General features: G+C 38.6%; 1 protein-coding gene across 2 annotated transcripts in view; it reads left to right on the top strand.

The window, feature by feature from the left end:
* TMEM50A (transmembrane protein 50A) overlaps positions 1-14,215 on the top strand; it is a 28,423-nt gene extending 14,208 nt beyond the window's left edge. For both annotated transcript variants that reach the window (XM_031962568.1, XM_031962569.1), the window contains exons 3-7: positions 4,424-4,536; positions 6,593-6,660; positions 8,879-8,971; positions 10,602-10,662; positions 13,678-14,215. In XM_031962568.1, coding sequence (XP_031818428.1) covers positions 4,424-4,536; positions 6,593-6,660; positions 8,879-8,971; positions 10,602-10,662; positions 13,678-13,723 — 381 coding nt within the window. In that variant the 3' untranslated portion in view covers positions 13,724-14,215. The remainder of the gene's footprint in view (positions 1-4,423; positions 4,537-6,592; positions 6,661-8,878; positions 8,972-10,601; positions 10,663-13,677) is intronic.
* The last annotated feature ends 1,170 nt before the right edge of the window (positions 14,216-15,385 follow it).

The following is a 15,385-nucleotide window of genomic DNA, read 5'->3' as shown; positions in this document are numbered from 1 at the left end:
GCTTCATGGGATCCCAAGCTTGTGGAATTTTGAGAATGTGTGTATTAGTCTCTCTTTGTCCTTAAAACCAAGTGTTCTCCCTTTTCTCTTTGTTTATATTTCTTAGAATTTCATTGTTTTTTTTTCTCATTATACTTGTAGATTAACTTTTTAAATATGCATTTCTTTATGAATCATGTTGGGAAAGAAAAATCAGAACAAAAGGGGAAAACCACTAGAGAGAGAAAAAAGAAGTGAACATAGCATGGATTTACATCCAATCTCTATAGTTCTTCTTCTGGATGCAGATGGCATTTTCTGTCCAAAGTCTCTATTGGGATTGCTTTGGATCACTGAACCACTGAGAAGAACCAGGTCTTTCATAGTTGACCATCGCACATTCTTGCTGTTATTGTGTACAATGTTTTCCTGGTTCTGCTTGTTTTGCTCAGCATCAGTTCATGTAAATCTCTCCAGGTAAAATCAGCTTTTTGTTCATTTTTTATAGAACAATAATATTCCATTACTTTCATATACTACAACTTGTTGAGCCATTCCCCATGGACATTTCCCTGTTTTCCAGTCCTTTGCCCACCACAAAAAGAGCTGCCACAAACATTTGTGCACATGTGGATTCTTTTCCCGTCTTTATTATTTCCTTGGCATTCAGATCCTGTAATGGCACTGCTGGGGCAAAGGGTCTGCACAGTTTTGTAGCCCTTTGGGCATGGCTCCAGAGTGCTCTTCAGAATGGTTGGATCATTTTACAACTCTACCACTGTTATTTATACTTGATAGTGTCTAGAGTCAAATTCATCAAAAGTAAGTGTTTGATGTATGCTTGAACTGAACACATTATCATAACTGAAACCATCTGTAAGATAAGATTGGGCTAGAGATAAGCCTGAGGTCTGGTCCAGCTCTCTGAGCCACCTTAGAATAGGAAGTGTTTAATGAATAGCCTGTCCTTTAACGTCCTGGAGTCTCAGGTAATTCTCTATAGTTTTAGGAGTTGTGACCTATATCAATGGAGAAAGTTTCCACACTGAAGTTGCGGGGGCTTGATGTCTTTCAGTTAATAAAGTCCTGTTTCGTTCATTGCTTCATTATGTCATGGTAGCGACCCTAGGTTTTCAAAGGGTTTGCTAGTGGAGTGTGAGTCGTGGTCCTCTGACCCTGTGAAGCTGACGAGCTTTCTGATATAGCTTCAAGATGGACCAAGAGCCAGCCCAGCTCTCGCTTCAGAAGAGAACCACATCTCCAGGAGATGGGCTCCCTGTGCTGGTGGCAGAACTTCCTTCACCAGTGGAGTCATTGGTCCTTCAAAGTACAGTTAATCCCTGTGATTGCCTCCTGAAGTATTGGTGATATTGATGTCACATGTGGTGTTAAATTTTGGAACGTGATATATTATGTCTTACTAGATAAGTGTTTCCTGATTGTTTTTATGTTAGAACTATGGTTAGTTATGTTAGAACTATATTTAGATCTATAATTAGAATTAATATGAGTGATAGAAGCCAAAAATATTTCTTCAAAACATGGCATGTTGAAAAGAACCTTTAAAGATTTGGTCCTACCTCCCTATTTTAGAGATGAGGAAGCTGACATATAGAGAAGGGGAGTGACTTACCCATGTTACATAGCAATTAATTGGTGCATCTAGGAGAGGTACCCAGGTCTCTGACCCGCAGGCCACTTGTCTGCATACCAGAAGGGAATGCACTCCATGTAGCCATCTGAGTGCTAGGTAGATGTGGCAGCTCCTGAATGTTTGTATAAAGGAGCAGCTGACTATATGTAGTCATTAGAGTAGACTGAGATTTGTTCCCAAATCCCTTTAGGATATAAGAATAAAAGGAGAAAGGTCAGAAGTACTATTCTACAAAAAGAAAGGAACAGGAGGTATACAAGAGGAGATTGGAATAGAAAATACATTTGTTCAGAGATGAAATGAGTGAACACTCTGACTGGGGAACCATCTATTTTGATTAGTTATGTCCATTCTCTGGAACATCAATTTTTTCTTCTACTTGGCTCCCTCCCTGTTGGACTATTGATATGGTTTTTGCTTTCAAGGCCACCCTCTGATAACCTTCAAGGTTTGCCCAAATGCATCATTGATTTGTTAGAGCTTTGGGGGTGCGGCACTTGGCAGACCTGTGTTCCTTTATGCTGGGGAGGACAGAAGGCGAGCCCAGCCCCCCACTCAGCCTGATCCTCCTCACACTGCCCACTAGGCTGACTTCCCAGGGTTGGCAGGAGTGTCTGGAAGAACAGAAAGGGGCTGTGCTGTACAGCACTTAGTCTTGTTCCTTGGACATAAAGTATGTCAGTTCAGGTATTGCCATATAAGAATTTTCTCTTCCAAAAATATCTCCTTTTTTAATATCCCTTTAAGGATTATAAGAACGTAAAACATTCATCACAGAAGTGTCTGCTCTACATGGTACTCAATGCTCTGGGCCCAAGCCCTGTGTCTGCCCCACAGCTGCCCGTTTTCCCTAATTTTCCTTCTTTCCTCCCTTCTTCCCACCCCTCCCCAGCCCTTTTCAAAGCCCCCTCCTTGATGAAGTCTGAGATCCTTCAGAAAGACATTAACTTTCTTCCATAGACTTTGTACAGTATCTTGTTTTTGTTTTTCGTGTCCCATTTTGTGTTGAAGTTACTGTTGACCATGTTGAACACATCCCCTGACCACGTGAGTTCCATAAAATCAGGGGCTCTCCTATGTATACCTGGGACTCCTGTAGTGGCCCAACACTGCTGTGTATCCAACATATACTCAGTAAGTCAAATTTGAATGTTTTATTGCAGCCTTGCATTTGGGCAGCTCAAAATTCTTCCTAAAAGCTGCAGCAATCAATCCAGTGGGATGTTGAGTTGTTCCTCACTCCTTTCCCTTCTACATGTTACTGTAGTTGTTGCTAAATTTCCGGTAGCCTTCAGAGTTTTTTTGTTATGTCACTGAAAAATAATTGTTCAGATAAGTTTATTCATAATAACAATCACAGTCACTTCCCTTAAAATTCTTTAAGAATGGTATATTATACTTCTTTTTTAGAGATATGAAAATGGAGGCTCAGAATATTAAGTGACTTGGCCAAGTCACATGAAGCCCAAATTTGAACACTATTTATTATGATTTATAATCCAGTATTCTTTCTGTTAAGAAAGCTCATTTTAGCACTGAAAATTTACTGTCATTAAGTGTTAAATCAAAGAACGCTTTCTCTGTAAGGAAGCATACTGAGCTGAAATATTTAAGAAATTTCTCAGTTCACTAGAAATGTGTATATTATATTAAAGTAGACAGCAGGCCTCCAACCTTGTCTAAATTGCTTTTTATATTAAACTTAAAATATTATTTAGAGAGGGTTTTTTTTTTTTTTTTTTTTTTTGAGCTTAAGTCAAAAAAATCTTCTTTGGACTAGAAGTACAACAGCTACTTTTAGGCCCAAACCATTGTTGATCAGTAAGAAAGTTCCTTTTCTAATCTGGTCCAATTTGCTCCTCCTCAAGTAATCTATTGGTCACCATTTTTGGGGGGTTGACTTTGTTGATGATAACTCAGCCGGGGATGATACTCAGCTTCCTCTCCCCTCCGATTGGAGCATTGGAGGCTGAGCTTACTAAACTCCCCAAAGTTTTCTTTTATAGAAGGAACATAACTTTTCTACCAAGTCCCCTTTCTATCTGTAGTTCCACTTGTTTTGAACTTTGTGGAACACAATGCCCCCATGCTGGCTAACCCCCAGTGTCCATTCCATCCTCCTTCATTGCATACCAGTTTCCTTTTGTGAGTTGTCTTCTGCAATTATTGGCTGTAGAGCTGCTCTTTCTTCATGACACTCACTGGCCATGTGACCCTGGACACATCACTTAGTCTCTCAGGAGCCCTCACACTTGCTAAGATTGTGAGCTTCAGAGCAGTGTCAGATCTGTACTGTGCACGGTCATCTCCTCACCGAGAGCTTTGTACATTGATGAAATAACTTGTGTACTCTAGGAAAAAAATACATAATGCGTGTTAAAGATTTTAATCTCCTTGTAGAAATATTTTTTTGTGTGATGATGATGACAGTAGCAGCCAGCATTTATAATTCTTTATAGGTTGCTTAAAGGCAAAACTTGTCTTCCTTTTTCTCATTTTTTTTCAGCGTTTAGCATAGTGCCTGATGCATAATAGACGCTTAATAAATGTTTATTAAATTGAATTGATACCAGACTTGTTATGGACATGTGATTGGCTTTAATCATGCTGCAACTAAGAACTCTGAAGCTCAAGCAATCCCCCAGCCTTATGCAGTAGCAAGAATTACGAGTATACAGTATCATTCTTGGCTGAAATTTTAAAATATTTAAATAAAGTATTCTATTTTTAGCTTATCAAACTGAAAATGCCTTCATTAGTCACTCAAGATAACATGTTGGTTTTTAATAGTTTTTTACAGGTTGGTGGATCATCATAGATGCAGCTGTTGAGTATCCCTCCATGCAAGACTTTAACCACTCCTATCATGCCTGTGGAGTAATAGCAACTCTTGCCTTCCTCATGTAAGCATCAGTCTCTTAATACGACTGTCAGGATTTAGATTATCAAACATTTCTTAAAGACTTCTGGATTGAATTTTAACCAAAAAAAAATGTCCAATGTCCCTATGCCCACTTATCTCTTGATTCCAAATTTTAAATTATAATTTTTTTCCATGTGATTATAGACAAATCTAGTTGTACCTTCAACTCAAAGGACCAAGACAAGTTAGAATCTGTTTGGCTAATGGTCTTACTGCTCAACTAATAGTAATTATTCCATCAAAAAAATTAATCATCCTTTTAAAAAATTAGCAAAATATCCAAATGCTACAACTTTTTTAGAAAGCCCAATAGATTATCTCCAGTACCTAGCACTTTGTTTCAATTATTCTACATTGAAACCATGTTAGAATATATTTTATTAAATGAGAAATTTCACCAATTCCATATTTATGAGTTTTGTTTTGGTTATGAGGGACATTGTGGCATAGGAGATAGAGTCAAAGCCTTCACACTAGGTCCAAAGCCTACCTATACATGTACTGACTTTGGAGCTGTTATTTCTTAGTGAGACTTACTAGCCATGTGATCCTGGACACATCACTTAGTCTCTTAGAGGCCCTCAAACTTAGGGGCTAAGATTGTGAGCTTCAGAGCAGTGTTGTACTAGCACAGTTATGTCACCAAGAGCTTTGTACATTGATGAAATCACTCATGTACTCTAGGGGGAAAAAATCATGTTTTTGCTAAAGTTTTCAATATTTCCTTGTAGAAATATTTTTTGTATGATGGTGATAACAGTAGCAGCTAGCATTTATAATTTTTTGTTATCTCATTTGAACCTCACAACAATCCTGTGAATCAGGTGCTGTTACAAGATGAAGAAACTGAGTCTGAGAGTTGCCCTTGGTTACATAGCTAGTAAGTCTCACTAAGATTTACTAGTTCTTAGTAGCTCTGTAGAAGAATGTAGGAAAGCATACCCGTGCCTTGGGCCTCATGGTTTCATTAGGCCATTCTGCCACGTTTCTGATGATCTGCCTCCTTTCTGATAGGTAACCATGGCATATTTTACTAAGTCACTTGTTAACTTAAGTAACTTGTTAATTACTCCTTGCCCGACCTTCCTAATACACCCTTGAGTCCAGCTGTACCCATAATGGATTAGCTCTTCAAGGCAGAAGAACTTACAGGATCCAAAGACTTAGATCAGACCTTAGAAACCAGCTCTCCCAGCTCTCCTCGGCTGACATCAGAGGAAATGGGCTCAGTGCAGTTACTCCATTAAGTCATGTGCCTGGAGTACTTATACAGAGCCAGGACTAGATCACTGACAGAAATGAGGGGTCAGCCTAATGTAGTATCCAGGTCTGATGAGCTGAACTTTTCCAGCGTGGCTCAAGAATCCAGATTTGAGACCACTTGCTTCTTCAGCATTCATTAGCAGAGGCAGAACGTATAACGGAAGTCCTGGATCCGGGGGCCAGAGGCCGTTGAACCCTGACCCTGTCGCAGGTATTCCTTAACCCTGAAAGGCTTTGGGCTAGTCAGTCTGCCCAGGTTTCTTCCAGCTTCAAATACTGTTGTTTTCTAAACCTCCACTGTTTGCAGAGCATTGTGGCAAGGGCCAAGCTAGACATAGAGTTTAAAGCAGAGTCCTTGCCCCATGGAATTTATAATCTCATAAAGAATAAGACACACGCACACAGAGTTTGCTATAATATTATTTATAAATGCATTTTAAACACCTTGAACTATGTGAGATCAAGCTCCTTAATTTCTCCTAGATTAGGCCTTCACAACATATCTGTTATTAATGTTATAATTAGGATTTCGCAGATTATCAGTTATTATGAAATGTGAATACAGAAATACCTTTTAAAAATAAGGAACTGTATCATGTTAAGTTCATTTATCTTTTTTTACACACACAAACTCAAGACATACACGCCCTCCCCTAATTAGTACAAATAGTTGAGAGTAAACAGTATTTATGTTCCAAATGTAAAAACTGAGTAAGACACTTTTGTAAACTTTGTTTAGTTATATCAGACTTCATTATGTTTATTTTATTCAGGATTAATGCAGTATCCAATGGACAAGTTCATGGTGATAGTTACAGTGAAGGATGTTTCGGTCAAACAGGTAAGCAGCCAATCATCTGGCATTTATTTAAAGCCTTTTGGGTTAAGACAAAACAAAACCCTGCAAGGCTCAAGAGAAGGTAGAGGGATGAATAATGTCGAGTGCCTGCCAAAGTGTACAAAATAGGAGGGAAGTTGTGGTGTGTGCACAGACAGCTGCTTCTGAATCAAGGATGCCAAGTACACAGGACTCTGAGCTCTGAGAGCCACACAGACACTTGGACCAGAGCTGCTCCAGCTTTTTCATCACAAGCTCTTTTTGCCTGAGGACCCCAGATATATAGTATAGAAAATAAATATATGAATCAAGTATTTACTGGCAGTAAATCATAAAGAAATTTATTTTAAAACAATTCTTTAGTATATATGTAATTTTGCCATTAAAGACAAATAAGTTGAGATGGATGTGCTTGTTTATTATTACAAAAATAATTAAATCTTGGGTGCATTATTAGATACTTTTTACTATTGCTAAATTTCTCGCAATCCCCACATCCAGTTATTGGACCCCATATGGGGTCATGACCCACAAAGACCCACAAAGACCTACAAAGAAACTTTGACTTAGAGGACTGGGAAGAAGAGTCAGCAGCTTCTTTAGCCATCACAGACTGAAGATGTCAAAGCTTATTGTAAAAGTCATTAATGAGTTTAGGTAAACATTTCCAGAGAATTTAGAAGTTGGGGGTCAGGAGGCCACAGTTCAGGGTCAGGCTCTGCCCCTGGCTGTAATCCCTCCTTTCTGTCTCTGCCGTAGTGAAATAAAGAGGTTTGGGATCAGGGGAAATTCCTGTACTTCTTTCCAGGAGGTTGTGAGCCAACCTCCTGTACATGTCAACTCACATTTTCTTTTGTCTCAACTCACAAAATTCTTTGTTATTTTTAATTAAATCATAATGGATAGTTTCTGTCTTTGAATTTCTCAAAATTAATATTACTGTCAGTCTTATTTAATATTTTACATTAAGTTTTAAACAAAACTCTGATCTCAAGGAGTTCATTCATAGATCTTTTTTTATAAAGATGGTCAACAGCTTTTTGATGATGAAGTGAAATTTTAAAAATCACATAAATTACCTTTAGAAGAAAAGTTTTGCTGAATGTCAAAGGCTAATTATTTAGTGATTGTTGAAAATAGGAAATAAAGGTCCACTTAAAAATACTCTTAAATTTGTACACTTGGGGAAATTTTTCTCACTCTGGGGCATATTTCAACCCACAATTCTCACGTTTCTACTGCCTCTTGTTTATTGCTATCATAATATGTTGAAATTGGTAATGTAGGAATTTGAAATCTACTTGTATGAATAAAAGAATACTGGATTTTAGGACGCAACTCTTAAGTAGGGCCTAAACCTTAAAGGTAATCAGTCTGAATCTAGATTTCATAAATAATGGCTTAACTCACATCTAGGATTTTATATTGTGGGCAGAAAGCCAGGAATTAATACATATAACCTATCATTTCTGCTATGCTTTATTGAGCTGTGATGCTCATGGGCACTACTTTTATTAAATACTTGGGCTAATTAAGTCAAGAAACTCATTTATTTCGGAATCCATTTTAGCTAGTCAAATGATTCAATTTATTTCACTTTGTAATAAAGTATAGCAAATATTCATAAATATTACTTAAATGTGACTTAAAAGTTGATTGTCCTCATCTGTATTAAAATTATAATGCAGCATTCCTAAGTGTCAGCTAGCACTGCCCAATTTGAATTCATTTCACTATCCTAAAATAGTGAAAGATGATGGTTTATATATTCTCTCCTCAGTGAATACAGATTTATTATGGGAGAAGATGAGGGGAAGGCTGTCTGAAAGACAATTTCCTTGCAAAAGAAATTTATATTTTCCCACATTGAATTCTTAAAGGAAATTATTGGCCAGCCTGAAAGAATGCATGAGCCAGTATTTTTTTGTGAAACATTGTTCATACTTGACATTTTATGAGCAAGGTTAGGATAGAGGTGGGGTGAGTTTGGTAAAGTAAAGATAGATCCAGACCTTGAAAGTAAGTAATGACAGCTGACAGAATTGTGGAATTGAAATTCTAATTCCAGGTTCTTATAGTTTCTGCAGCCATTTCAGATACTTCCTCATAGCATCTAACAGCTGATGAATTTCTTCCCTTCTTTCCCTTTTCTAATACACAACATTTGTAATCATATCACAAACAAAATATATAATTAATATGTTTACAATTTTTCTTAAAGGTGCTCGAATTTGGCTGTTAATTGGATTTATGTTGGCCTTTGGATCTCTGATTGCATCTATGTGGATTCTCTTTGGAGGTTATGTCGTTAAAGGTAAAAGAAAACAGTTTCTTTTATTTATTTAGAAGCAGTACCTGGACTAAGTATTTTATTAGATTTTGTTTTAATTCAAAAATTGCTGTTAAACTTTTAGGGCTTCAGTATTCTTTTGGGGGTGTTTTGTTTGTAGGTGAAATTTTGAGAAGACAATTAAGCCCTTTTATCTATAGGATCATTTTCAGTCCTCACATAGAACCAAAAAATCTTCCCCTCCCCCAGATCCTGCTTCCCTGCCTCCTTTATAATTTCTCACACTCAGCCTCCCTGCAAAATATCACCCATCTCTCTCTCTCTCTCTCTCTCTCTCTCTCTCTCTCTCTCTCTCACACACACACACACACACAGCAGTTTGAGCTTCCTTTTGAACTGTTGATAATCTCACAAATTGAAATCCATTCTTGATCTCCTGATATATCCCTTTGTATATCAAGGATGCCCCCCTGATCATTCATGAAGATTCTTCTCCAAAGGGAGGTCTCAACAAAACAAAATAAAGACTTGTGTATGTCTCTTTCTCCCTCTTCTCGGCCCAATTTCTCTTTGATTTTTATGTGGAAAAGCCACAGATCTGTTCAAAACCTCAGCCCAGTATTCCTATTATTACCTCCAAAATTCTATTTTCCAAAAGCCTGAAATGGCAAAGATGTTATTTATTAATATCCTCTTCCATGGGGAAAAAAATAGGAGGGAAGGTGGGCATGAGCAATATTGCCCCAAAGTAGATAGGTATGGGACTTGGGATTTCACTGCTTTCTCTATCCATGCAGATCAGCACCTTGCAAATGATTTAAGAGCTTCTTAAAGTGTAAAGTGTTAAAGTGAAGGCTAACCAGGGTCATGTAGTCAGCTTGACTCAGAGGCAGCACTTGACCTCAGGGCTTTCTGGCTATGTGGTGCTTTCCCAGAACAATTTCCCCTTTTTGAGGTTAGGAACTGTTTCTTTATTTTTTTTTCTTTTGTATCCTAGGCACCTTGTACATGCCTGGCACTATACCTGTTGACACTCAAATCTTTACAATTGAGTATTAAGCTCAGGGTTTGTTTAAGTCCTTTTTATCTCATTTTCAATTAAGAAGTCCTTAAATGCTGAGCTCTGAACAGCACATTTCATTTTCTGTACCCTACTCCTTATGTCCTCAACTTAGAAAATGTCTAAATATTCACATAAACAGTTTAAAAGCTGGGAAGTATTGTGTGTAAATAACTGTTGGCATCAAGGTGTGCTCTGATGAGAGCAGCAGGTCCACAGCCTAAAGGCACTATTTTTTCTGGCTCTTTTACTCTTCCAAACTGAACCTGAACTGGGAACTGACCAGTCTTCCCACTGGTCTCTTAATCAAATGGGGTTCCATTCAGATATAGTGGAAATTACTCTGCAGGACAGATGGGATAACTGAACTTTCATGGAGTCATTTTCTCTTCCTCTTCATAAGTATTCCAATGAGGAGATAATTACTGAAAGCATGTGGGGATGAAGCCTTAGAGGAATTTAAACTGAAAAACCAGAACAGATCATGCCACATGATTGCAAGAAACTTGGCATTTGCAATATATCAGAACCTACAAATAATTGAGAATTTAAACTACTAGGAATTTATTGTAAATTATTTTCTTTTTAAATCAGAAAAAACAATCGTGTACCCTGGAATTGCTGTTTTTTTCCAGAATGCATTTATCTTTTTTGGGTAAGTCTGTGTCTCCTGTCTTTTAAAAATGTCTATACTATGTCACTTGTTATGATTGTTCCCTAAACCTCCTGAGAAAATGAGAGGCCTGTGGGAGGACAGTGTTGTATGCATCCGTTCCACTTAATAAATGTGGCAAGCCTGTCTCGGGCAGCATTTCTATAGCATAAGCTCCTCCAGGACAGCTTTTAGTCTTTGCTGTAAGCTCTTCAGCCTCAGGCAGGGCATTTGGTCCTGGTAGTTTCAGTTGATGCTTGCTGAACTGAGCATATGAATTGTTACTTCATTTACTGAAGGATAACACTCAGGGTTACCCTTCATGGTGGCCTAGGCTTTCTTGATTGCATCATGTCATACTGGCTCATCCTGTGAGATTCACTTTTTCCTGTCCACACTGAAAAGGGAATGGGGGTGAGACTTTAACCTGATTCCATCAGAGCCTGCTAAAGGAGCCCTTGAAGCAGCTATCATGGGAAGATCACCTCCTCCACGCTTCCCCATTCGGAAACCATTGAGCTAGAGAACACTTAAACTCCTTTGATTGAAAGACTGCCAATCACACATAATGAAAGAATAGTTTCTGGGCACATGTGTTTTGGTGTAATGGTAATTTCACTAGCCCAAAATAGTAGGAAAAATGGGGGAGGGGAGAGCCCTGTTTCTAATAGTTCTTTTGATTGACATACCAGCTAGTAGGAGATAATAACATTTAGTCCTTATAAAAGGCCAGAGCTTTTAATAAAAATGTCAGTTTGACTCAATTCAGTCCTGGAGCACTCTTAAGATGCTAATTGCCCATGTGCCCTCATCATCGAAAATACATTTTAAGAAAATTTTTAAAATAACTTCAATGCAGCCTTCATGTTCTAGAACTTTAACAGGGCAAACTTCTGAAGTCACTTTGACACTTATTTAAAATATTAATTGCCTGTTCTGGAATAGCCTGTCTACTAGGTGCTCACCCCTATTTAATTCATGCCCTCAGGCATTGCAGCATTTTTGAGGCAATTTGCTTCTCTCATTAAAAAAGCCTAAGCACCCAGGTTGAGGCAAGATGTAAAAATAGCCTTATGGGGGAACCTTTTAGTGGTTGTGACTTTTATGCCTATGGAAGCTCCAGATCTGAATGGATTTGATTGAAGTTCATCATCATCATCATCATCATTACTGACATTCTGACATTTATTTTCATGGCACTTCCCATGCATGGTCTCACTTGTTCCTCACCATAGATAGGTCTGGGAGGTAAGTTCTCCAGGTATAGTTGTCCTTCTGTTCTCAAGGAGATAAATTATTTGTGTGAGGGACAGGATTGGAACCCAAGTCATCTGACTCCACTCCAGTTCGTGCCTACCTATTTGCAAAAGCATCAAGACCAAAATTCTACTCAGTTGACTAATGCTAAGCCTCTTTGAAAAGTGAGCACCCCATGACTGCTAAAAACCTTTGGGGGAAAAAAGCACTAAAAAGCACTGTTTGTCGGCCATTTTGCAAACTACTTCTTAGGAAATTATTTTCCAAACTTTGGAATCCAATAATTTGGATTTATTTTCAGCCTTCTTCCCATAACTAGGGAGAGGGACACTGTGAAAAGAAGCAAAAATATTTGTATTTATTGCTTCTCTTCATTTGAAATTATGGAACAGAGGCTTAAATTAACTCTTTAGTTTTGAAGAAAGAGTATTAGGCAGCTGCCATCTGACCTTGGCTGTAATGCTCTTGGCTCCTTAAAGTGACCAGAGGATGGTGGAAAGAACACTGGGTTTGGATTCAGAGAACTGGGGGCAGCTCTGCCATTGGCCATCCAGGTGTTTCCTTTGGATAAATTGATTAACCTCAGTAGGCCTGAGTTTTCTTAGGTAAAATGAGGAGGTTAAATTCAATATTCTGGCAGTCCTTTTCCCACTCTTAAAATCTTTGCATCTCTGATGACTCCTAAAGCTTGATTTCTTTTTGAGGAGGAGTCTAGCTGTGGGGGAGGGAGAGGCAAGAAGCAGCTGGTGGAGAGGAGAGAACCAAGGGCTGACCAGCCTTTCCTTGCTCCTGTCCAAGCCGCAATCTGTGCCAAGGACCTAGCGTCTCCTTATCCCCAGGACAGAACTGTGATTCCCAAATGCTAGAAATGGATCAGATCACTTGATCAAATTAGCTAAAGGAGGTGTTGGAAACCTTTGGATTGTTTTCCCATTAGCTGCTGTTGTACTTGTGAGACTAAGCAGCCTCTGGGAACGAGCTACTAGCTAATTGAAATGGGAGAATTCGACATTACTTGGCTTTGCTACCTTCGTACTATTTCATATTGCACGTTATTCTGAAATGTCAAAGAATAAGGTTCAAAAATAACTAGTCATCACAATTTCTAGCTTTTGAGTTTTCCCCATAAAAGCATAGACCATTCTCTAGCATATTACTCCCAGAATTAGGATCCAGATTTGGCCTTAGTGTTTACAGCTGATAATTAGAAGAGCCAAGAGCAAATCTTACAGCTCTCAGAGGTGCCTTAATCTGTCACAAAAAGTGCCAGTGTTGCCCACTCCTTGGGAGCAATCTTGTCATAACTAAAAGAGACGTGTCCTCCTTAGAAGGCAAGGTGGACACAAAGAGTCTCCTGTGGGCAAGGACCATGTCTCAGACATCTTTGTCGCCCCCCATACCTGGCATGGGCTTTTGTACATAATAAGCAAGATAATATTATGTTTGCTGAACTGACATAGTCTGAACAGAGGGTTACATTAAGTGAAACAGACTTAAAAGTTTAAATAAAAAGTTTAAAAGGGACATGAATTTGGATTCAGGGAACCAGGGGCAGCTCTGCATTGGCCATTCAGGTGTTTACCTTGGACAAATTATTTAACTTCATAGGCCACGGTTTTCTGCACTCAGACACAAGTGTTACAATCAAGCTTTACTTTAAGTATTTGGATTAAAAGTATAGAATCTCTGTATCTTGAATATACTTTCCTTCTCCCAGAAACCTTCAAGCACTGAAATCATGTTTTTTCCTTCTCTTAACAGAGGCCTGGTCTTTAAGTTTGGCCGCACTGAAGATTTATGGCAGTGAAGAGACCTGATTTCCCTCAGAAGCCCTGCTTGGCTTTTATGTTGTGTTTTGTTTTTATAACTCACTTCCAGTCTTTTATAATACTATTTTATAAACTTTGCTGAATATCCTCTTGAATGAAAAGTGACAAGCTGATTAAAAAAAAAAAAAAAGTGGTATAAGTATTGTTGTAAGAAACTCGGAAAGTTACAAAACACTCTAAAATCATGAATGTAGGATGTGTGTGTAACCATATGTTTAACATATATATATTATTCTGTCAAGTATTGATTTCAGTTATGAAGTGTTAATGGAAATTATTTCACCAAAGTGGCTTTGGTCAAGTTATGATGTAACTCGTTTTTAAAAAGTGGCTTTGGTCAAGTTATGATGTAACTCGTTTTTAAAAAGTAAGTGAAAGAACAATCTAGAGAAATAATTATGGGTGTATATGTATTTGACATGTCTGAAGTCCAAAACTGCAATTAAAAGTGCTTTAAATGATTTAATATATTTATTTAAATGTGGTATCTTATGTGTCAGTTATTAAACTAAATATATAAATATTTCCTTGTTTTATATAAACTTATCTGATGGTCGGAACTCTTTCTCACTGTAATTTGCTTCCATTTATTCAGTTCTCTGAAGGAATTGAATCATTGAAAGAGCTGGACAAGACTTGACTGTGTAAAATATTAGAAAGGGAAATGTACCCCTATAAAAATGGGAAAGAGCCCCGCCCCCAATAATATTGCAGCCATAGTTAGGAGTCTGGATTTAGAGCTGGAAGAGTTCTCAGCATCCATCATGAAATCTGCCCACCTCCATTTTTAGATGAGGGAATCGAGGCTCGTGCTGTGCTGCCACCTCCCCCCTTCCCCTCTCCTCATCCCTATACTCACTAGTGTGCACACATGCTCACACACACACACACACACACACACACACTCACACACTCCTTATATTTAATTAGAGGAAACTGGGCCAAAGAGGTGCCTAAGCAGGGTTAATAGTGTCCAAGCTGGGCTTCCGGCACCAAGAATATCCCTCTTCCTGCAATACCATGCTGATTTTCAAACTGTTGTTGATTAATTCAAAGGGATTTTTTGTGAAAATAGTCATCTCTAGGATTATCTGCCAAGTGTATCTTTATCAAGCCAGGTTCTCTGCATCTCACCCAGGCAGAAGATCCGTGGCAACTCATGTTCCTGCTGTTATCCTAATGACGGGCACAGATGCTTTAAACTGCTCTGTTTTTCCAGCCTGGCCTGGCCTGCCCCTCCATCAGCACCTAGGCTGGCTGCTGGCCAGTCACCATGGCAGTGCTGGACTCAGCTCAGAATTCCCAAACCCACCCAGTCTGCCCACTTCAGCCTCCCTTGCAGCAGGGACTACTGCTGCTCCCCTTAGGATGACCAAAGAATGGAAGGGGAAGGGGATGGCTACATGGGCTTGGCTCTTCATACTCCTACTTTGCCACTTCGATTTTGCAGCCTTTTTAAAAAATGAAACTAATGCATCTATAAGATCAAAAAGTTGTAAAGCTCTCTGACTCCATATGTACCCTAGCAGAAAAGGAGGGAGAAAAGGGGGGGGGGGACTGGATTTTAGGGTCTTAATTCGGATGGAACCAATTCTTGTTCAGTAATGGAATTGGATTTTATGATTTTATTTGCTTTTATG

This window comes from Sarcophilus harrisii, chromosome 3 (genome assembly GCF_902635505.1).
Source record: "Sarcophilus harrisii chromosome 3, mSarHar1.11, whole genome shotgun sequence".
NCBI lineage: Eukaryota > Metazoa > Chordata > Mammalia > Dasyuromorphia > Dasyuridae > Sarcophilus > Sarcophilus harrisii.
Note: the sequence above shows the minus strand (reverse complement) of the source record. Positions and strands in the feature narration are given on the sequence as shown.